The sequence below is a fragment of the Dufourea novaeangliae genome, unplaced genomic scaffold (assembly GCF_001272555.1).
Source record: "Dufourea novaeangliae isolate 0120121106 unplaced genomic scaffold, ASM127255v1 scaffold248, whole genome shotgun sequence".
Taxonomy (NCBI): Eukaryota; Metazoa; Arthropoda; class Insecta; order Hymenoptera; family Halictidae; genus Dufourea; species Dufourea novaeangliae.
This window is the reverse complement of record NW_015374156.1, coordinates 2,207,017-2,223,484: the sequence shown is the minus strand read 5'-3', so window position 1 is coordinate 2,223,484 and position 16,468 is coordinate 2,207,017. Positions and strand designations below refer to the sequence as shown.

At 34.7% G+C, this 16,468-nt stretch overlaps 2 protein-coding genes across 2 annotated transcripts in view; one reads left to right on the top strand and one right to left on the bottom strand.

Annotated features, from left to right (window-relative positions):
- Positions 1-2,994: 2,994 nt before the first annotated feature.
- On the top strand, positions 2,995-4,648 carry LOC107191894. Its single transcript, XM_015581036.1, has 4 exons — positions 2,995-3,052; positions 3,630-3,847; positions 4,286-4,386; positions 4,468-4,648. The coding sequence occupies exons 1-4, from the start codon at positions 2,995-2,997 to the stop codon at positions 4,646-4,648; spliced, it is 558 nt and encodes a 185-aa protein (XP_015436522.1).
- A 1,433-nt stretch (positions 4,649-6,081) lies between these two features.
- The window catches only part of LOC107191901, a 49,375-nt gene continuing 38,988 nt past the window's right edge, over positions 6,082-16,468 (bottom strand). The window contains exons 17-22 of the mRNA XM_015581043.1: positions 15,043-15,219; positions 8,773-8,940; positions 8,440-8,699; positions 8,171-8,188; positions 6,860-7,177; positions 6,082-6,158 (exon numbers count right to left, since the gene is read on the bottom strand). Coding sequence (XP_015436529.1) covers positions 6,880-7,177; positions 8,171-8,188; positions 8,440-8,699; positions 8,773-8,940; positions 15,043-15,219 — 921 coding nt within the window. The 3' untranslated portion in view covers positions 6,082-6,158; positions 6,860-6,879. The remainder of the gene's footprint in view (positions 6,159-6,859; positions 7,178-8,170; positions 8,189-8,439; positions 8,700-8,772; positions 8,941-15,042; positions 15,220-16,468) is intronic.

The following is a 16,468-nucleotide window of genomic DNA, read 5'->3' as shown; positions in this document are numbered from 1 at the left end:
GTTGAATCTTCTAATGTAGGTTCGGTAACTGTTATCTCCATCGATGTTGTTACAACTGGCGTCGTTGTTTCCTCTATTGTCGAGGTTCCAGTCTTTGTCATTGGTTGTAAAGTTGTTGCTAGTTTTACCGTCGATTCAAGTAACGTTGTAGCTTGTTCTGTTTCAGGCATTTCACTCGTTCTTGTTTCTGCCATCGTGCTTGTGCTTGTACTTTCTGTTGTAGCCTCCATGGTTGTTGTTCTTGGTGTTACTGTCGTAGTAGTAATAATTTTTAAAGTTGTTTTGGTTGAACTTGTTTCTTCTGCAGTCGGCTCAATAGCTAACGAAGTCGCTGTTGTTGGAGTAGTGAAAATTCTAGTAGCAGATTCCAATGTAGTGTCTGCAGGACTTACTGATTCTGTCACTGTCGGTGGTGTTGTTTTCACTGTTGTCGCGAGCACTGCAATTGTTGCAGCTGTAGCTGTAGCTCGCGATGTACTTTCCACAGTCGTCGGCTTCGGTGAAGTAGTCGCCATAGTTGTAGCAGAATCATCAACTGTAGTTTCTTTCGTAACAATTTCATCAACAGATGTTGTTGTTTCGCCTGTTCCTCTATACAATGTACTGGGTTCCTCTGTAGTAGATTCCTCAACTGTTGTTTCTTCTGCTATCTGTGTGCTTATCATCGTTGTTTCAGTTATCAAAATTGTTGTTCTTTTTTCCTCTATTTTCGATTCCATAGTTGTTTCCATTACTTCTGTTTCCGTAGTGCTGGTTGCAGTTATGTCTTCCAATGTACTTTCCATTAACGTTGTTGTCTCCGTAGTAAATGGCGTTGTCATTATTGGTGTGGTTGTTGGTTCAGTCACAGTAGTAGTCACTTCTAAGCCAGCTTTTGAAATCGTTGCATCTAGTTTCATACTTGTCTCACTAAATATTGTTGCAATAGGTGTAATGATCTCTTCAGTGCTAATTTCTGTTGCTACTGGTTCGACTGTACTCGAAATGCTTGTCGTGGTAACATCTATCGCCGTTATTTCTGCTGCTACCAAATGTGGCGAGCTTGTTTCGAACATATCTTCCGTAGTGATAGCTTCTATTCTGTCTTCGTATTTATCATGATCTGCTTCGTAAGGTTTCGTATGTTGCATAACTTGTAATTCTTCACTAATTTGAGATATTGTCTCATCTAAGGATGTACTGGTTTGTTGATCCAGCCAGCTCAATGTCGTCTGTAGAGCGTCCATTTCCTCCAGATAGTCAGTATTATAAGTCAATTGTGATTCAATATTTGGATTTGGAGTCGTGGCCAGTATTTTCATCGCGTCCAGGTATGCAGTCACTTCTTTTCCAAACCGATAGGTCACGTCATTTTCTCTTCTAATTCGTCTTTTCCCAACACTTCTTTTTCTTCTTCGCTTCACAGAACTAGCTGTTCCTTCGGGAAATTGTTTTAAGAACAAACCTCGACCAATACTTGCATTTCGCTTTGCAAATGTCGACAGGGAATTAGCGGTACTTGTAGTATGTCTAAACTGCGATAATTCTAATATCTTCGAGAGTAAAATAGTATTATTCCATCGATTTGGCTGCGTATAGTTTCTATTTGTTAAAACATTCTGCCCTGTTCTTCTCTTTTTCCCACGAAACCGTAAATTCGACGATCTCCTAGCTCTCTTCGATTTCCTACGATTGTGTCTTAAATTTAAATCGTAATTAACAATTAGTGACTTTAAGTTCCTCACGAGACGATGGTGCGGCCTTTCGGGAATACGTACAGACGGAAAATCGAAGCAGAAACGGGGATGTGTGTAATCTATAAAAGGATAAGGATAACTGACTTCGTGACGATTGACGAAAACATTACTCCTCGAAGAGAAACCTGCCTCTTCGGTATTAGTTTTCTTCTTATTATTATTAAAAACTTTCCTTATTACTAAATTTTTATTATCCAGTACGGTCATCTTGTCCCGCCACTCTTCAAGAATCCCGTGCAAATTAGTGTATTCCATTCGTTCTGAATTTATTCTCCCACGAATTGCTGAGAAACACTGTTTTCCTCTTAAACGACAATCCTCCTCCGATTTTGCCGCTGTTGCCGTAGTATAAAAATTAACATTCTATAATACACAATATTACTTAGTGATACTAACAATCAAACCACAGTAATGACGTTTAACGTCAACAGCAATTGCCAAATTGGTTATGTACATTATATGTTGACGGTGCTTTCGAAATTTCTGATATATTTATCGTATCAAAATCATCAATGGCAATGCTGGTAGATTATCGATACTGTTTTGGTACTTACAGTGGTATACTCCGCGATATTATTGATACTGTACACAAAATTATTGTCAATGTTGTCAGCAATATTGACGGTTACGTCATCAGCTGTTATTACCATGTACATCACGATCAGCTTACAAAACACAATAAGGAATATATTTTGCATAGCGTCATATCACGGACGTTCGAAATTATTCTCGCAGTTCTTTAAAGCATACTTGTCAGACCCGTTTCGAATCATCATGTCAAAGGATCTATCATCCTAGGGCACTACGTCTCGCCTCGATTCGATCGAATCATCGATATCTGATTCGTGAATACTTTAACAGAATTCGGTATCGATACTAAACAACATCACACGTTTCCTCGATTATGACAATAAATCGCATATTCACGAAAACCATGGAGGTTAACGATGTAACAGATTCAAATTCCTCTTTCCTTTTTAGCTAAAGTTATGTATTAATGATTGTGCTGAATACCAGAATTGAGCAATCGATTGTAATGTTCATGGTTATCTGCTGAGCTCCATAGAGAAAGTCACGAGTAACCACGTCTTTATTCTGGTCCATTGACAAAAACGATGCGATGATACTAGAGTCGGTATTATCATGCTCCTATTTATTATTGACCTGCGGATCCAGCATGTATACATTGATTAAACACTCGTACGATCAGTATCACCAAATCCTTCCTCATTTTATATGCGCCTGTAATGGCATCGTGATGATCGGTGCTAGGTCTCTGTACGTTCTAATCTACAAACTATTTTTTAAACAGTATGGTAAGTGAATCGTTCGACATGAATTCTGCATTGTTCTGCCAATTAATGAGTTTTATTAACTCATAAATTAGTAATTATTATTGGGTCAAATTGGGTATTTGATAAATTTAGGTGTAAATTTAGTAATTATTATTAGGTGTAAATTGGGGTGACTCTGATTCAATCAGGATAACTTTGTCCCAAAATGAGAAACTGATCATTTTCGATTTCATAGCTCTGAAAATTGTTAAATTAAGTTGATTTTCACGTGAAGAAATATTTCACACAGAAATGCCTGCAAAAGGATTGCAAAATCAAAAATTATTTTCTGAGTTTGGAAAAAAGTTACCCCTGACTGGGTCAAAGTTACTGCAATGAACGGTATCAATAAGTCGTACACTTTTTTGGTAAAAATCTGTATTCGTTTCGAAATAATTCAACTACCTATCCTGTATTAATAATAATCGTTATTTGATCCGCTAGTCCTCTACCATTTTTACTAAACAGAAGATTGGAATGATTTTCTAAATTTGAAGTTCATCGCCACCATATTGGAAATATAGTGAATCACTTATTGATGCACCTAATATTTTTTCAGCGTTCGATCCAGTGATTATAGAGCTCGAGGAAAAGGAGAACAAAGAGAAATGTAATTCTTTAGACGAAGTCCTGGGCACCCTTAGCATGACCAGTTTGATGTATTCTTTGTATTGTCATCATAAATATCACGTCCTCGGTGCTTTTGTTATAACAAATTTGACGGTTCTCGATATAATGAAATTATGGAAGACGACAACGACAGAATCACAAGTATTAGTTTTTATCAAATATTATTAGTTGTACCAATAAGTAATCCAAGTATTATCTTCACGAAATCAGTCTGTGGTTCTATGGAAGTCAAGGATCTATTCTATTTTATTTATATTCGTAACGATTTTCCAAGATCCTGTATCCCATTTTTCTTCAGCGGAGGTTCAAGAAAATATTTTCGGTTTAAAATATACCATTTCAAAATTAAGAACATAGTACATAGATTACTTATTTAGTAGAATACCTAATATATGTAATAGTTCAATTTCTAAAATATTCGTCATATTACTTTCACTTCAAACGAAGAATTGCCTAACTTTCGCACTGTTCTTGTACTGAAAAGTTTCAATATCGGACAAACAATAGAACAGTCAAATTAAAAAATTGAAAATACGTGTTAGGTGGTATTAATAAAAATTAAAACATATTTTCTTATGTTTCCAGGAAATTGATACTTCAGAGATTTATTATACTTCTATGGAAGCAATGATGTATATGTCTAAAAGTGCTATATTCATGGGGGTGCTTATTAGTGGATACTTTGCGTAAATATATTGACGTTTCTCGACTTTATAATATTATTCCGTATTTTTATATTTAAAGTTAATTATTTGTATTTGTTCTAGATATTCAGTAGGTAACAACTATGCACTAGTGGCTAATTATCCTTACCTGCTGACCACTTGGGCGCTAACTCCAGAAGGATTCTATCAAGGATGGACGATACAACGAACGATTAACGATTACATGATGATGGCTTATGTCATTTGTATGACAGAAGCACTCCGACAAACACCTAGACCGTGAACATTGTTACCAAATTCACTAGAGTTACTCAATATTCTATCGAACATAATTATTGAAGAACTTACTTTTCAACAAGTTTAGCACATCATTGTATATGATTCAATGTTATTACGAATCAATACATTTTTTGAACATGAAATTTATTAAAATATTCTATGTTTATCTACTACTTACAACAAGTAGGGTATAAACTTTAATTATTGCAGTGTGAACAAGAATTTTGAGATTACTTTATTACTGTTATATTTTTTAATAAAATGAACTGTGAAAAAATGAAGAAGAATGAAAAGAATAAATAAATGAATCAGTGACTGATGCTAATTTTCTCGGAATAATAATTATTATATAATAGTCTGTATACAATAATTATTTCGAGATTAGTACATTAGTTTTAATAGTTTGTATAGAATAATTACTTACTGATTTTGCATCAAATTCAATAATAATAGAAGAAACCTGAATTAAAATTTCTAGAAACTTAATTTATTAAATAAATTCTAAATTCCATGAAACTAAAACAGCAAATAATAGTAAAGCAATTTTACAGCCGAGAACAGTGTTTTCGTTCTCGATTAATATTATTCCTAGACCAAATATAAACCCCGTAATTTTTCGATAGACTCTATTCTCGAAAATATCGATAAACAGAGACTTCTATGCGGTAGGAATCATTTTATTCGGTGAAATTAATTCGTTATTGGATGCTGATCGTTCGAACTTTATTCCGTTTACACTGTACGCAATTGTTTTTTTTTTCTCTCTCTATAGCTCGCTTTACACATACGCACGCAATATGTACAAAAAGAGGTCTGTCGATTAAATATAATAACAGCGGTATCACGGTTTAGGGGAGCAAAATGAAATGTAAGCGTCGTCGCTGTGATAACTGTCGCACATGAGTGACAGCGTGTATAGATACCCGCTAGTACGACACGAAGTTAACCAAGAGGTGTTATTACGTTAAATTATCGTCTACGATAGTTTATCCTATTCAACCGTCGACTGTCATACGACAGTTTTCTTACAAGTTATTGCTATTCACCGGTCAGTTCGTTTATTCTTAAATATCTAATCACGAGTAAAAAAAAAAAAAGAAAAGAAACAGTACGTTTCGTACTCAGGACTGTCTATAAGGATTTATAATTTTATAATTTTATAATTATGCACCTCACATTTAACATGCGAGTACAGTTGCTTACGTGATAAGGTGTATATTTTTTTTTCATGATCTTTTTTACTTTTACTAGAAAAAAATGTTTTAACGACAGTCCTGTACCACTCATTCCATCATAAATTATTTTCTACTCAACGGCAGTCTTTTTCATACTTTTCTATCCACTCTCGCGTCATCGGATTAACGAACAATTGCTATAGGGGAAGCGCTGAAATTACAGGAAAAATAGAATGCTATGATTCTACGATTTTCAGCGCGACTGTGCAAACTATAGCCATCAACTTCCTCCCATTCGGTTCACACTGCACAATGAAGCTGGCCATCGTCACAATCCACCTGAAACATTTTAAATCCTTGAATAAGTTTCCTAGACTTTCACTGTTCTAATACACGAAAAATTTGTTCAGTCTACGTTAAAAATATTTAAATCGTTTTCATACCTAACGATTTGTTTGACTTTTCACATTTATTAATAACTGATAGAAAAGAATGGTGGATTACGCATTTTAACATCTAGTGTTTATTAAAAAATTCAGGTGACGTATATCTATCGTATTTCTGTTAGGTAATCAGGTGATTTGAAACACGTTTCTTCTTAGTAAAAATGTTATCTCGTAAACAAAGCCTCAGATAACATTTTTGCTGGGAAAAAACTTGTTCCAAATCACTTTACAAGTGTCCCATTTCAGGAACCTACAACACTTTTGTTACGCCCTTTATTGAGGGTGAGTCAATAACTCCTAACTGAAATAAATCGTTATCTATTAATTGTATCTGAAAACATTTTAACGAATTATGTAGCCTTAAAGTGTCTCAGCCGATAAAAGAAATACGTATTCCTTATTGTTGACTGTTTAACAGACATACGAAGTTTCATCAAAATCGAAGGGGGACACTTTTTTTTTATTTGAAAGGGGGACATCTCCGTGTCTTCCCTTGTCAGTGTGACAACCGAGGGTTAAACGTACGAATTTCATTATTCTCATGTTTTCCAGCTTCCAAAGTGAAAGCAGATAAGGCTTAACCAAATCACCTACATTCACGTGGTGGTCTCGCGTCAGATGTTGGTGTTGGCCTCTCTCCACGTGCTCTGACCTAAATTGTGAAGTCGTAGACTGCTCCCGCTATTCTCGTCCGGTTCGTACGCGGTGTTCGCGTGTCCGGCGGCGTGACCCTCGAAAACGTCCTTCACGGAGATCTGACTGCTCCTCGAGGGACGACCTTGAATACCCAGAGGATTTCCGGCCACCCCGTAGATGTTGTTAGCCCCGAGTGTTTGCATCTGGGACTTCCGTCTCATTGCCATTATGCTATTCCTGCGACCTTCAAAAGCCTTGAAGGCCTTCGCGGAACGTCTCGTTGACATGTTCCTCGGCAGACCTGGGTCATAAAATTACCAGAAAAAAATTTTTCTACTGCTAATAAATAGGAAACCTTCAGTGGCGAAGTCTAGGAATAATAATATTCCCGCCTTTTTCTTTTTAGAAAATGCTAAGTTTTAGTACTTTTAATGAATTTAAAGATAAGGAAATTTTTAGTAGATGTTTAATTTTTCAAACATAAATTTTTTTCTTGTTATACATATATGTATAGTACTAAGGACCTAACATACGTATCTAGTATGGAATTTTGGGACATTAATTCATATAGAATACATCATATACATAGGTTCCCAACGTGGGCGCTGAGAATATCTGAGGGGCGTTCTAGTTATCTTATATTCTTGTATTTTCAATCTATCTTTTTAAGACTCTATGATGACACGCACAAATGCACTTGGAAATTTTGATAATAGAGATACACAACAAATACTTACATGGAAGTAGTATTTTGAAAAATATTTGACACATATTTTTATTTAGTTGCTGACATTCATATCTAGGGTGTAAAAACAGCCTTCAAATTTGGAAGTGGAACATACATTTTCCTTAATATGTATCTTGGAAACTATTCGACTCATAGAAAATATTTTTTACAGAAAACTGTGTGTATTTAAATAACAATAATAACTAAATAAGTATTTTTCCGAAGGACCGTTCTGTTTAAACAATATATGAAGGAAAATGTACGTTTTAACCCCCAAAACTTTGAGGCCTGTTTTCATCCCCTAAATATGAATATCAATACCTACTACGTGACAAATGTTTTTCAAAATATTACCTCTGTACTAAACTGCATAAAAATCGTGATCAGTACATATCATTAGATGTGTTCCAATGTACAGAAAGAAATATTTACAAACAGTAAATATTTCTTTCTCTTTGGAATATTACAGTTCGAGTATTTCTTTAATCTTTTCTCGACCCAGATGAAAAAAAAGGTAACACATGTTATGTTATGATACTTACCGAATTCGTCTTGAAATCCTCTAACAGACAGGCGTAAAAAAATTATAGGTATATTTGCAAAAAAATTGAAGGTGACCTTGAAAAATCATGAAAAAAAAGAGTTGACAAAAAATGTGCTATAATCACCGTTAAAGCTCTCTTGAAACCATGCTATATCTGATAAAAACATTTTCGATCGGACGTAACAGAGTAACCTCTACTGATCACGATTCGTGGTTCACCCTGTATATTCGTCTCCTGACAATTGTCCGGTCAGAATTCCCCATTACAAAAGATCATCATACGAATTTTTTGCCTTACCGTTCCCATCAGACATGCTGAAGAATCGCTGTCTGAAAGCGACGTCGAGTGTATTGATTGCCTGGGTTTTTCTACGACTCTTTTCGAGGTTTCTTATTGTCTTTCTTCGGCCGGGCCCGCTGCCGCTGCCCTCCTCGTAATCACCCTCCATTCCGTCTAACCGTTGCAAATCCCTCACTATCTCCACCGCGTGTTTCGACAGCAACGCTTCCTCCGACAGATCCTTGGTCTAAACGTGACAACACACATAGCGATTTTCAAATGAGCCGAGTATGTAAATCAAGCTGCCATTAACAACGCACCTTTTTGCAACAGTACCAGTCCAGGCTGGTGCTGGCCAGAATATGGGCGAACGTGCCAAATCGATGGAACAACATCGCGGTGAATTGAATGACCAATATCAGCGCGAAGAAGAATACGAACACCAAGCCGATTGGCTCGAGCTGAAGGTATTCCTTTGTGATATGTACCTACGGAATGGGGTCCATTGTTAGGCGACATTGACGGATCGGTCTCGAGTCGAGCTTAAAAGGCAGATAGAGGTGGAAGGAAGTAACACATAAAACAGTTCTCGTTTTTTGTGATCGTTAATTGCTCTATATTTCCATTGTTGTTTCGTCGTTTTCGAAATGTTTGCGCGGTGAGTACGGATAATACGTCTGTAACATGGTACAGGGGATTTGTAATAGGCTTTTGTAATATGGTATTCTTGGTACGTGGTTTCGATGTAACATGGTTGAAAACGTCACGTGGTATTCTTGGAACATGGTAATGGACACTGTTGAACAATTGCGTGAATCCTAACCACAACACAGTTCTGATATAACACGACTGGATAAGATTTTCATGTAGGGTAAACGCACCAATGGATGAACACTTAAGAGATTATGTATGTACCAAAGTCGAATTTTAAATGGTAATAATATTAATCGATATTTGGAATTTGTCAGTGCCCAGATTACGAAAATGAACGTAAAATATTAGTAACAGTACTACTCAACCGCACACTCTGTTTTCCACTCTGTATTAGTTCTTTTTTACGCGATCCTAATATCGAAGGCCTGAAATTTATTTATAATTTTCTCAAACAGTGTTCTGTAAGAATCTAATTATAGTTAAATATTAATAATCACTAATTGTAAACTTTACTATGTAATCTAGTTAATTATAAGTTGAATTTAAGCTACTGTAATTGTTATATAAACCACATCAGGTTTAAAGCAATAAATAAAAAAATACAATAGATATCTGGCACATGAAATCAGATTTTTTAATATTTATACCTTTTGTTACGTATAGATTTCTATTTAAAAAATTGGAAAAATGTAATTAATTCAAGTGAAGAGAAAAAATACAGATTTTACCAGTGAATGAAAATTAAAACCAGTAAATGAACATTTGTAACCAATGGCGCGAAAATTGTTTGAGTATGAAACAAGCAGTTGAAAAAAATCAGTACTTAATCAATTGCTTATTTGAGTATCTTAATTTACTCGTTTTTAAGGATAATGTTCAGACACTAGTACGTGTTCATTTACTAGTGCATCCACCCTAGCGTCGACTTTTCACACTACTGCATCAAAAAAACTCGAATGGAATTTATAGTGGAATTTCGACTTCAGAAATTTATTTAACAGAGTTTCCATGTACCAAGAATTGACCATGTTAACAGAGTATTGTCTGTACCACCCGAAACTCTTTTTTTCTAATTTTATTCAAAACCGATTTTGCAACAAAATGAAATTCAACGAAATAACAATGTCCTCCTCTTCGTACGCAACGAATGATCTTTGACAGAATAATATTTAAAAAGCTTTCTTGAAATTCTTTCAGTCATCAATTCCTGTGTCATAATTAAACTGCAGATTTTTGTGCAAATATAGAACTTCATAAATTAATTGTTGAACTGTGAATTCAAAGAAAAATTGATTAACTTTGTTAAGGTTTCTAGTAGGTTCGAAGTAAAAATGTAAATCTGAATAATATTTTCGAAACTTTTTTGCACACTTAATTTTGGACAATTGGATATTTTATAAATGCATAAAATCAAGCAATCGAGTCGGAATTTAATTGCGATCGATCGTTCGTACGAACAGGATCCACACGTGAGACACAGTACATTTGAAACACATTGACACGTGTAAGCCACCGTTTAGTTACAATCGCACGGTAACTCCGTTAGTGGTGCGCTCCTCTGCTGTCATACCTAGCAGTGCATTATCGGAATTAGACACACAAGAACGTGTAACGAAAACCTGACGCGACAATTCTCCCTCCTTCGTATTCAGGCAGGTGAGCGGAGAACGGGACAAGGTTTCGTGATGTCTCTCGAGCACGTCTCTTTCGTGATCCGTTGTACTGTACAACGAATTGAAAAATGTAAAGGAACCTTCTAAATAGTGAAATATTCGAAGTCATTCGGGCCACGAAAGAGCCAGTGCACGTGAAAGTTTGGAGAACAGACAGCAATCGCTAAAAAATTGTGTATAATTAAATAGTGAGAAAAATAATTTAACGAATAACAAATCAGTCTTAAATATATTGCGTTGAATACTGTGAATAACTTCTGTTTTTCGTAGATTTGTTTCTAAGTTCAAATTCGAAAAAAAAAATCGATTAATTATACGGAAGATTAAATTCAAGGAATCATAATGTTTTTTGAATTAGCCAATAGAGGCTTGGATAAATTATAAATATTTGGAGACAAGACTTGTTATTTAATTATCGTTTGTACTATTCTCGTTGTCAGCGCGGGAAGTTACTTATGAATCGACAACATACAAGGTGTTCCATTTAACTCGATTAATGAAAGTTTTATAGGAAACAAGTCTTAACGTTTATATATGGTGTATTTGACTTTTCTTGTCATATAATGGAAATATATGTCGTTAACCATTTTGCCATGTTCGCTACCAGTGTCACATATGTCCGAATTCCCATTAAAAAAATTAAAACGCAATCTAAAGTAGTAACTTTCTTCTTTATATCTTGCTAGATTATTAATAGTACTCATTATCTGTTTTATATATTATTTAATATTTAAGTAAAAAGGAAAAAAAATTCATTGCACTGAATAGAATGTTGAAAATGTATATAGTGTACATTGTGACGAAGGGTATCCAAACAAAATAGCGATAAGGAAGCGCTAAGTATTCGGACAATCATCGAATATGCAGTAAAGATTACAAAGCATTAGGAAATGACTCAAAATCTAAAATAAGTATTGTTTAAGGGATATTAAAACTGGGTGAATAACGCTTATGTCACTATAAAGCAATAAACATTACCTAAAATATATGATTTTTACGAAACATCATATTTTTCTCGTGAAGACCAAGTGTCCTAATACTTAGGAGCGATAGTGTACATACTTTTTCGTATTTCGAAAATTTTCGTAGTTCGTATATTAATATATATATCCATGTTTCTGTGTTAAACACCCTGTATATCATATATACCCATAAGTTCATATTGAAAATTAAATGTTTTGCGTTTGTTCTCTAAACTTGTTCCAGTTAATGTTAGTCAAAGTAGAAATCCTATATGAGTAATCACATGAACACTAGAACTACCAGCGTTGAATGTACACTAAATTAAATTGTACAATACAATTGTACAGGATACATACTATTTAGCGCAATATGCCATAAGACAAAATGTATAATAAATTAAATGACAACGCAAAATCTAAATAAAAACAAAAAGACTGTAAAATAAGATGTCTAAAAGCGGCCATTTCGATGGTAGTTCTAGTGTCAAGACTATCGCCAGTCTAAAAACAAAGTCCTAGTGGATAAGGAAGGATCGAGTATCTTCGATTAAAGAGGTGGCGATGTTATTTTGTCACCGAGCCAACTAGTTTCTAGCCGGATGCTGGGTCCCGTCCCGTGCTGCATTCGCTCCGGGATACCTGTGCAAACATGTTAATGGTAATCTGCCACGTGCCGATGATCCACGTTATTGACAAAACATAGACATGTCCCAGCAAGTGCAACATTATCACCGGGTACCATTTTCCGATGTGCTCCGACGCTCAATGTAACTCGTTGTTTACTTAAACGGAGCTGATTTTCATTTAATATTTATGTAAATTCTTATTTAATATCATTCTTTATTGAAATTTCTTTTTGGAATTAAAAGGAACAAACGGGAAGTGCCAAAATGTACACGAATTATTTCGATACTCGTTTTAAGAAACACACGAAACATGTAATTTCTAAAAATAGTAAATCTTGTTACATGATGTGGCTGACTCAACTGGTAAAATGGTAACTTAATGGTACACTGTGGACTTTATGCGTTTGCTGAAGCCTTCAAGCAAAATTTCATGGAGCTTCAAATTTACTTTTAACAGAAAGAGATGCTTAATATGTAAAATAAATTTACGTTTAGTTTCTGCCTGTGTAAGTTACTTCGAATCAAAATTTACTCTTAATAAAAGTAGATCCTTAAGATAAAAAAAATTAATTTTCGTAATTTCTGTCTGTGTAAGTTACTCCAAAGAAATGTAATTTTACACAAATATCCACAGTCCACTTCTTATTGTTAGTATTGGATACCGAAAAAATATCGTGCTATTTTATATTATAAATTTAGTCTGTCACAAATTCGTACCATGTAAATGTTATTAAACAATTTCCTAGGTTCAATTGAATTATATATGTTTCCTGTAATAAATTCCTTACATTAATACTCTGTGCATTATATTAGATTGAAGCTGACATCAAATTAAAGAGAGAAATTTATCTACAACTAGATTGTAATACGCATCTACTGTTGTTCATTTAACTTCTACTTTGTATATTAAACGAATATGATTAGGAATTATGTTCTGAATTTCAGTCGAATTGACCAAAACAGTGCACAAACATTACATGACAATCCTAACTAAAATAAATAAATTAAATTTAAAATGTCAGATAGTGGTAAAAATTTACTTTGAATTTATCACTGACAGGAAAATATCACGAACTTTTCTCTGTAACTAATATTAGGTTGTTGCAAAATAAATGTAATGTTTCAACATGCTTCGTTTCGTCCACCTAAGAATCATTAAACATGGAATCATGAATCCAATTGAGTCTGTCGGTTCAAATGGACTTTTTTTGATTAAAAATGTTCTCCTTGCTAAGTCATAATCGTTCAAAAACTCTGCAGTGCAAAACCAACATCTAGGATACATGTCACAATTACTGCCACCTTAAGATTCTAGCATAACCTCATTTAATCATTTTACGTATCGTCCAACTTAAAAATCATCTCAGTGTGGAACATAATATTATTTAACATCCCCTTCATTAAAAAAAAAAAATAGTTTCATACATTAAATTTGAATAATTAATTGATAATTAATTGAAATTTGCGAGCCACCCCTATAACTGTCACCTTAAAAATTAAAGTAGTTTTGTCATACCTTAAGAATTCATTTTGTACAATAACTTGAATAATAAAATTACAACCCTTTCTATAATATAATTCGACACTCAGATTGTATTTTCATTTTGTACCATTAATTTTTAAATACCAGGTACGAATACAAGTACATGCATTTATTTGTTTTTATGTAGATCAGAGTCCCAATTTAACAATAACATTTATTGTACCCAATTCTTCATACATTACGTTTTTATTAAGTAAATTAAATAAAGTGGCAGTGTTAGGGACACTGGCAGTAATTGGAACATTCACCCTATTCCGCAAACAACCCAATAGATTCCCCTTTTCTACGCGAATCACCGCCAACATTATCGGGCGGACACCTTTCAATTTTCGAAACCGAACGATAAATCAACGGTAAGTGGATAGAATTCGTTCGAGCATCGGAGCACACGGGGGTGTTAGTCTCCCGAGGCATCAGTGAGACAGCATCTCTGTTTCTCAATTCCCCCCATCCCCCCCCCCCCCCCCCCCCTGCTTTTGGAACTATCAGGTACCTCCGAGGTCTCCTCGATGAACGTGATATTCGTCTTGACGCCGAGCGGCCAGATAACATGCAGCTGATCTTTGTTCAGCTGTAGCAAGAATACGATCAGAACGAACAACGCATTGAACATAAAAAACGCGAACACGCTCTTGTTCCGCAGCTCGATCAGATCGCTGGCAATTCGTGCCTGTCCGTGGGGGAGCCAAGCAAAAGAAGAGAGAAAAAACAAATCATAGATTAGAAATTACGTAGAAAAAAAAATTACGCCCCGTCCATACGGTCGATTCCTTTCGACTCCTTGCTGGTTCCTCTCCAGGATCATAGTGTCTTTGGGCCGGTTTTGGTATCTAGATCGTTCAAACGCAGCGAATAGGAAAGCAAAATCTGGCTGCGAAACAGTTCGAATGCTGAAATATCCTACTGTCGAACGATCGATGGTTCTTTGATATGTTAGAATTGGAGTTTTTTTTTATTACTGTGAACTGTGTTTATTGTTCAACATGTTAGAATTGGAGTTTTGAATGTATGTATTTGGTCGGGGAAGTTTGTCAGCATTTGAAATGTTTCACTGAATTCGGTGGGGAATAAGTTTTGGGGGGACGTATGTTCAAGAAGCAGGATAACGCGATATGGACGGAGCGGTCTTTACCTCCTGCGAGCTTTCGTCATAAGTGATGTTGGTCTTGATACCGAACGGCCACTTCACGTGCAACAAGTCTTTGTTTAATTGCAGCAGAAAGACGATCAGGACGAAGAGGGCATTCAGCATAAAAAACGCGAACACACTCTGGTCACGTAGGTCCTTTAGATCTTTGGCGATTCGTGCCTGATGCAAGCAGCATGGATCGGTTATTCTATTATTCCGTTAATTATTCCCCGTGAAATATTCCTCAATAATCTTATTTTTTTTATTTTTTTTTTTTTCGTCTTGATAGATTTCGACAGAAGTGAATCGTTTTTACGAGATGTTTGATTGAGAGTGTAAATCGTAGAGAAGGATTCAACAAAAATATCTGCTTCATAAAATTCGAGGCTCGTCTGCCAACATGGGCGTAAAAAGGAAACTTTAGAACAGTCGTTAAAATATTTAAAAATAAAATGTTCGAAAAATTGGCCATTTTTTGGAGGGAAAATATTCAGAATTAGTATAAGTTCCTGTAAGATCGAATTAATGCATTTGGTGTACCAATAAATAGTCCACTATTTTTTGTGAAACTAAAAAATTCAAATATCTAACTTATGTGAACAATATTCATTATTTCTTCCTATCGTCCTTATCAAATTTGACTAAACAGTTGATTGCAGAGATATTCTGAATCTAAAATGTATTTCCATCATATTGAAATTGTAGCAAATTACTGATTGGTACACCTAATATTTGAACCCTAGAGCCAGAGTGTGTCACTTTTTAAAAAAATGACATTTTACATGTTTACTGTATCAAATACTTCACTTTTTCCAGTGATAAAAATTATTTCGTTCTAAGTCGTATACTTTTTAATATAGATACATAATAGTCTAGAAATGATATGAAGTTCATATTTTTAAAATAGTGTAAAGTTCATCACATAGAGGAATTAATGCAAAGTTCACTATTTTTACATATAGACACTTGACTTAAATCCAGTTCGAAAGTAGCGATTGTTTCTCGTTCAATTATTACCGAACGGTTCCGAAATTACAAGATTTTCGCACCTTTGATTTGCTCTCCTTTAAAATTTCAAAAGTGTGACTTAATACACTATGGCTCTGGGGTCCAGATGTTCAGAATAAATTAAAACAACCGCACGTACAAAGAAATATCTATAAACAATAGGTTGCTGCAAAAGTTTTAACCCTTTCTAAAATACACTACGCAGCAATTGAATTAAAAAAAAATTGTTCCCTATATTACACTACATTTGTCAACTACATTTTATGCTTTCTTTTTTCACCCCTCAAGAAACTAAAAACCAGAATGTATGCAGCAACCCAATACTAAATAATAACACTTACTTTGTAACAATGAATAAAAAAAACATTATGTCGACAATTCTTTTTTTAAACTGCCGTGATATTATGATAGTAAACATTAA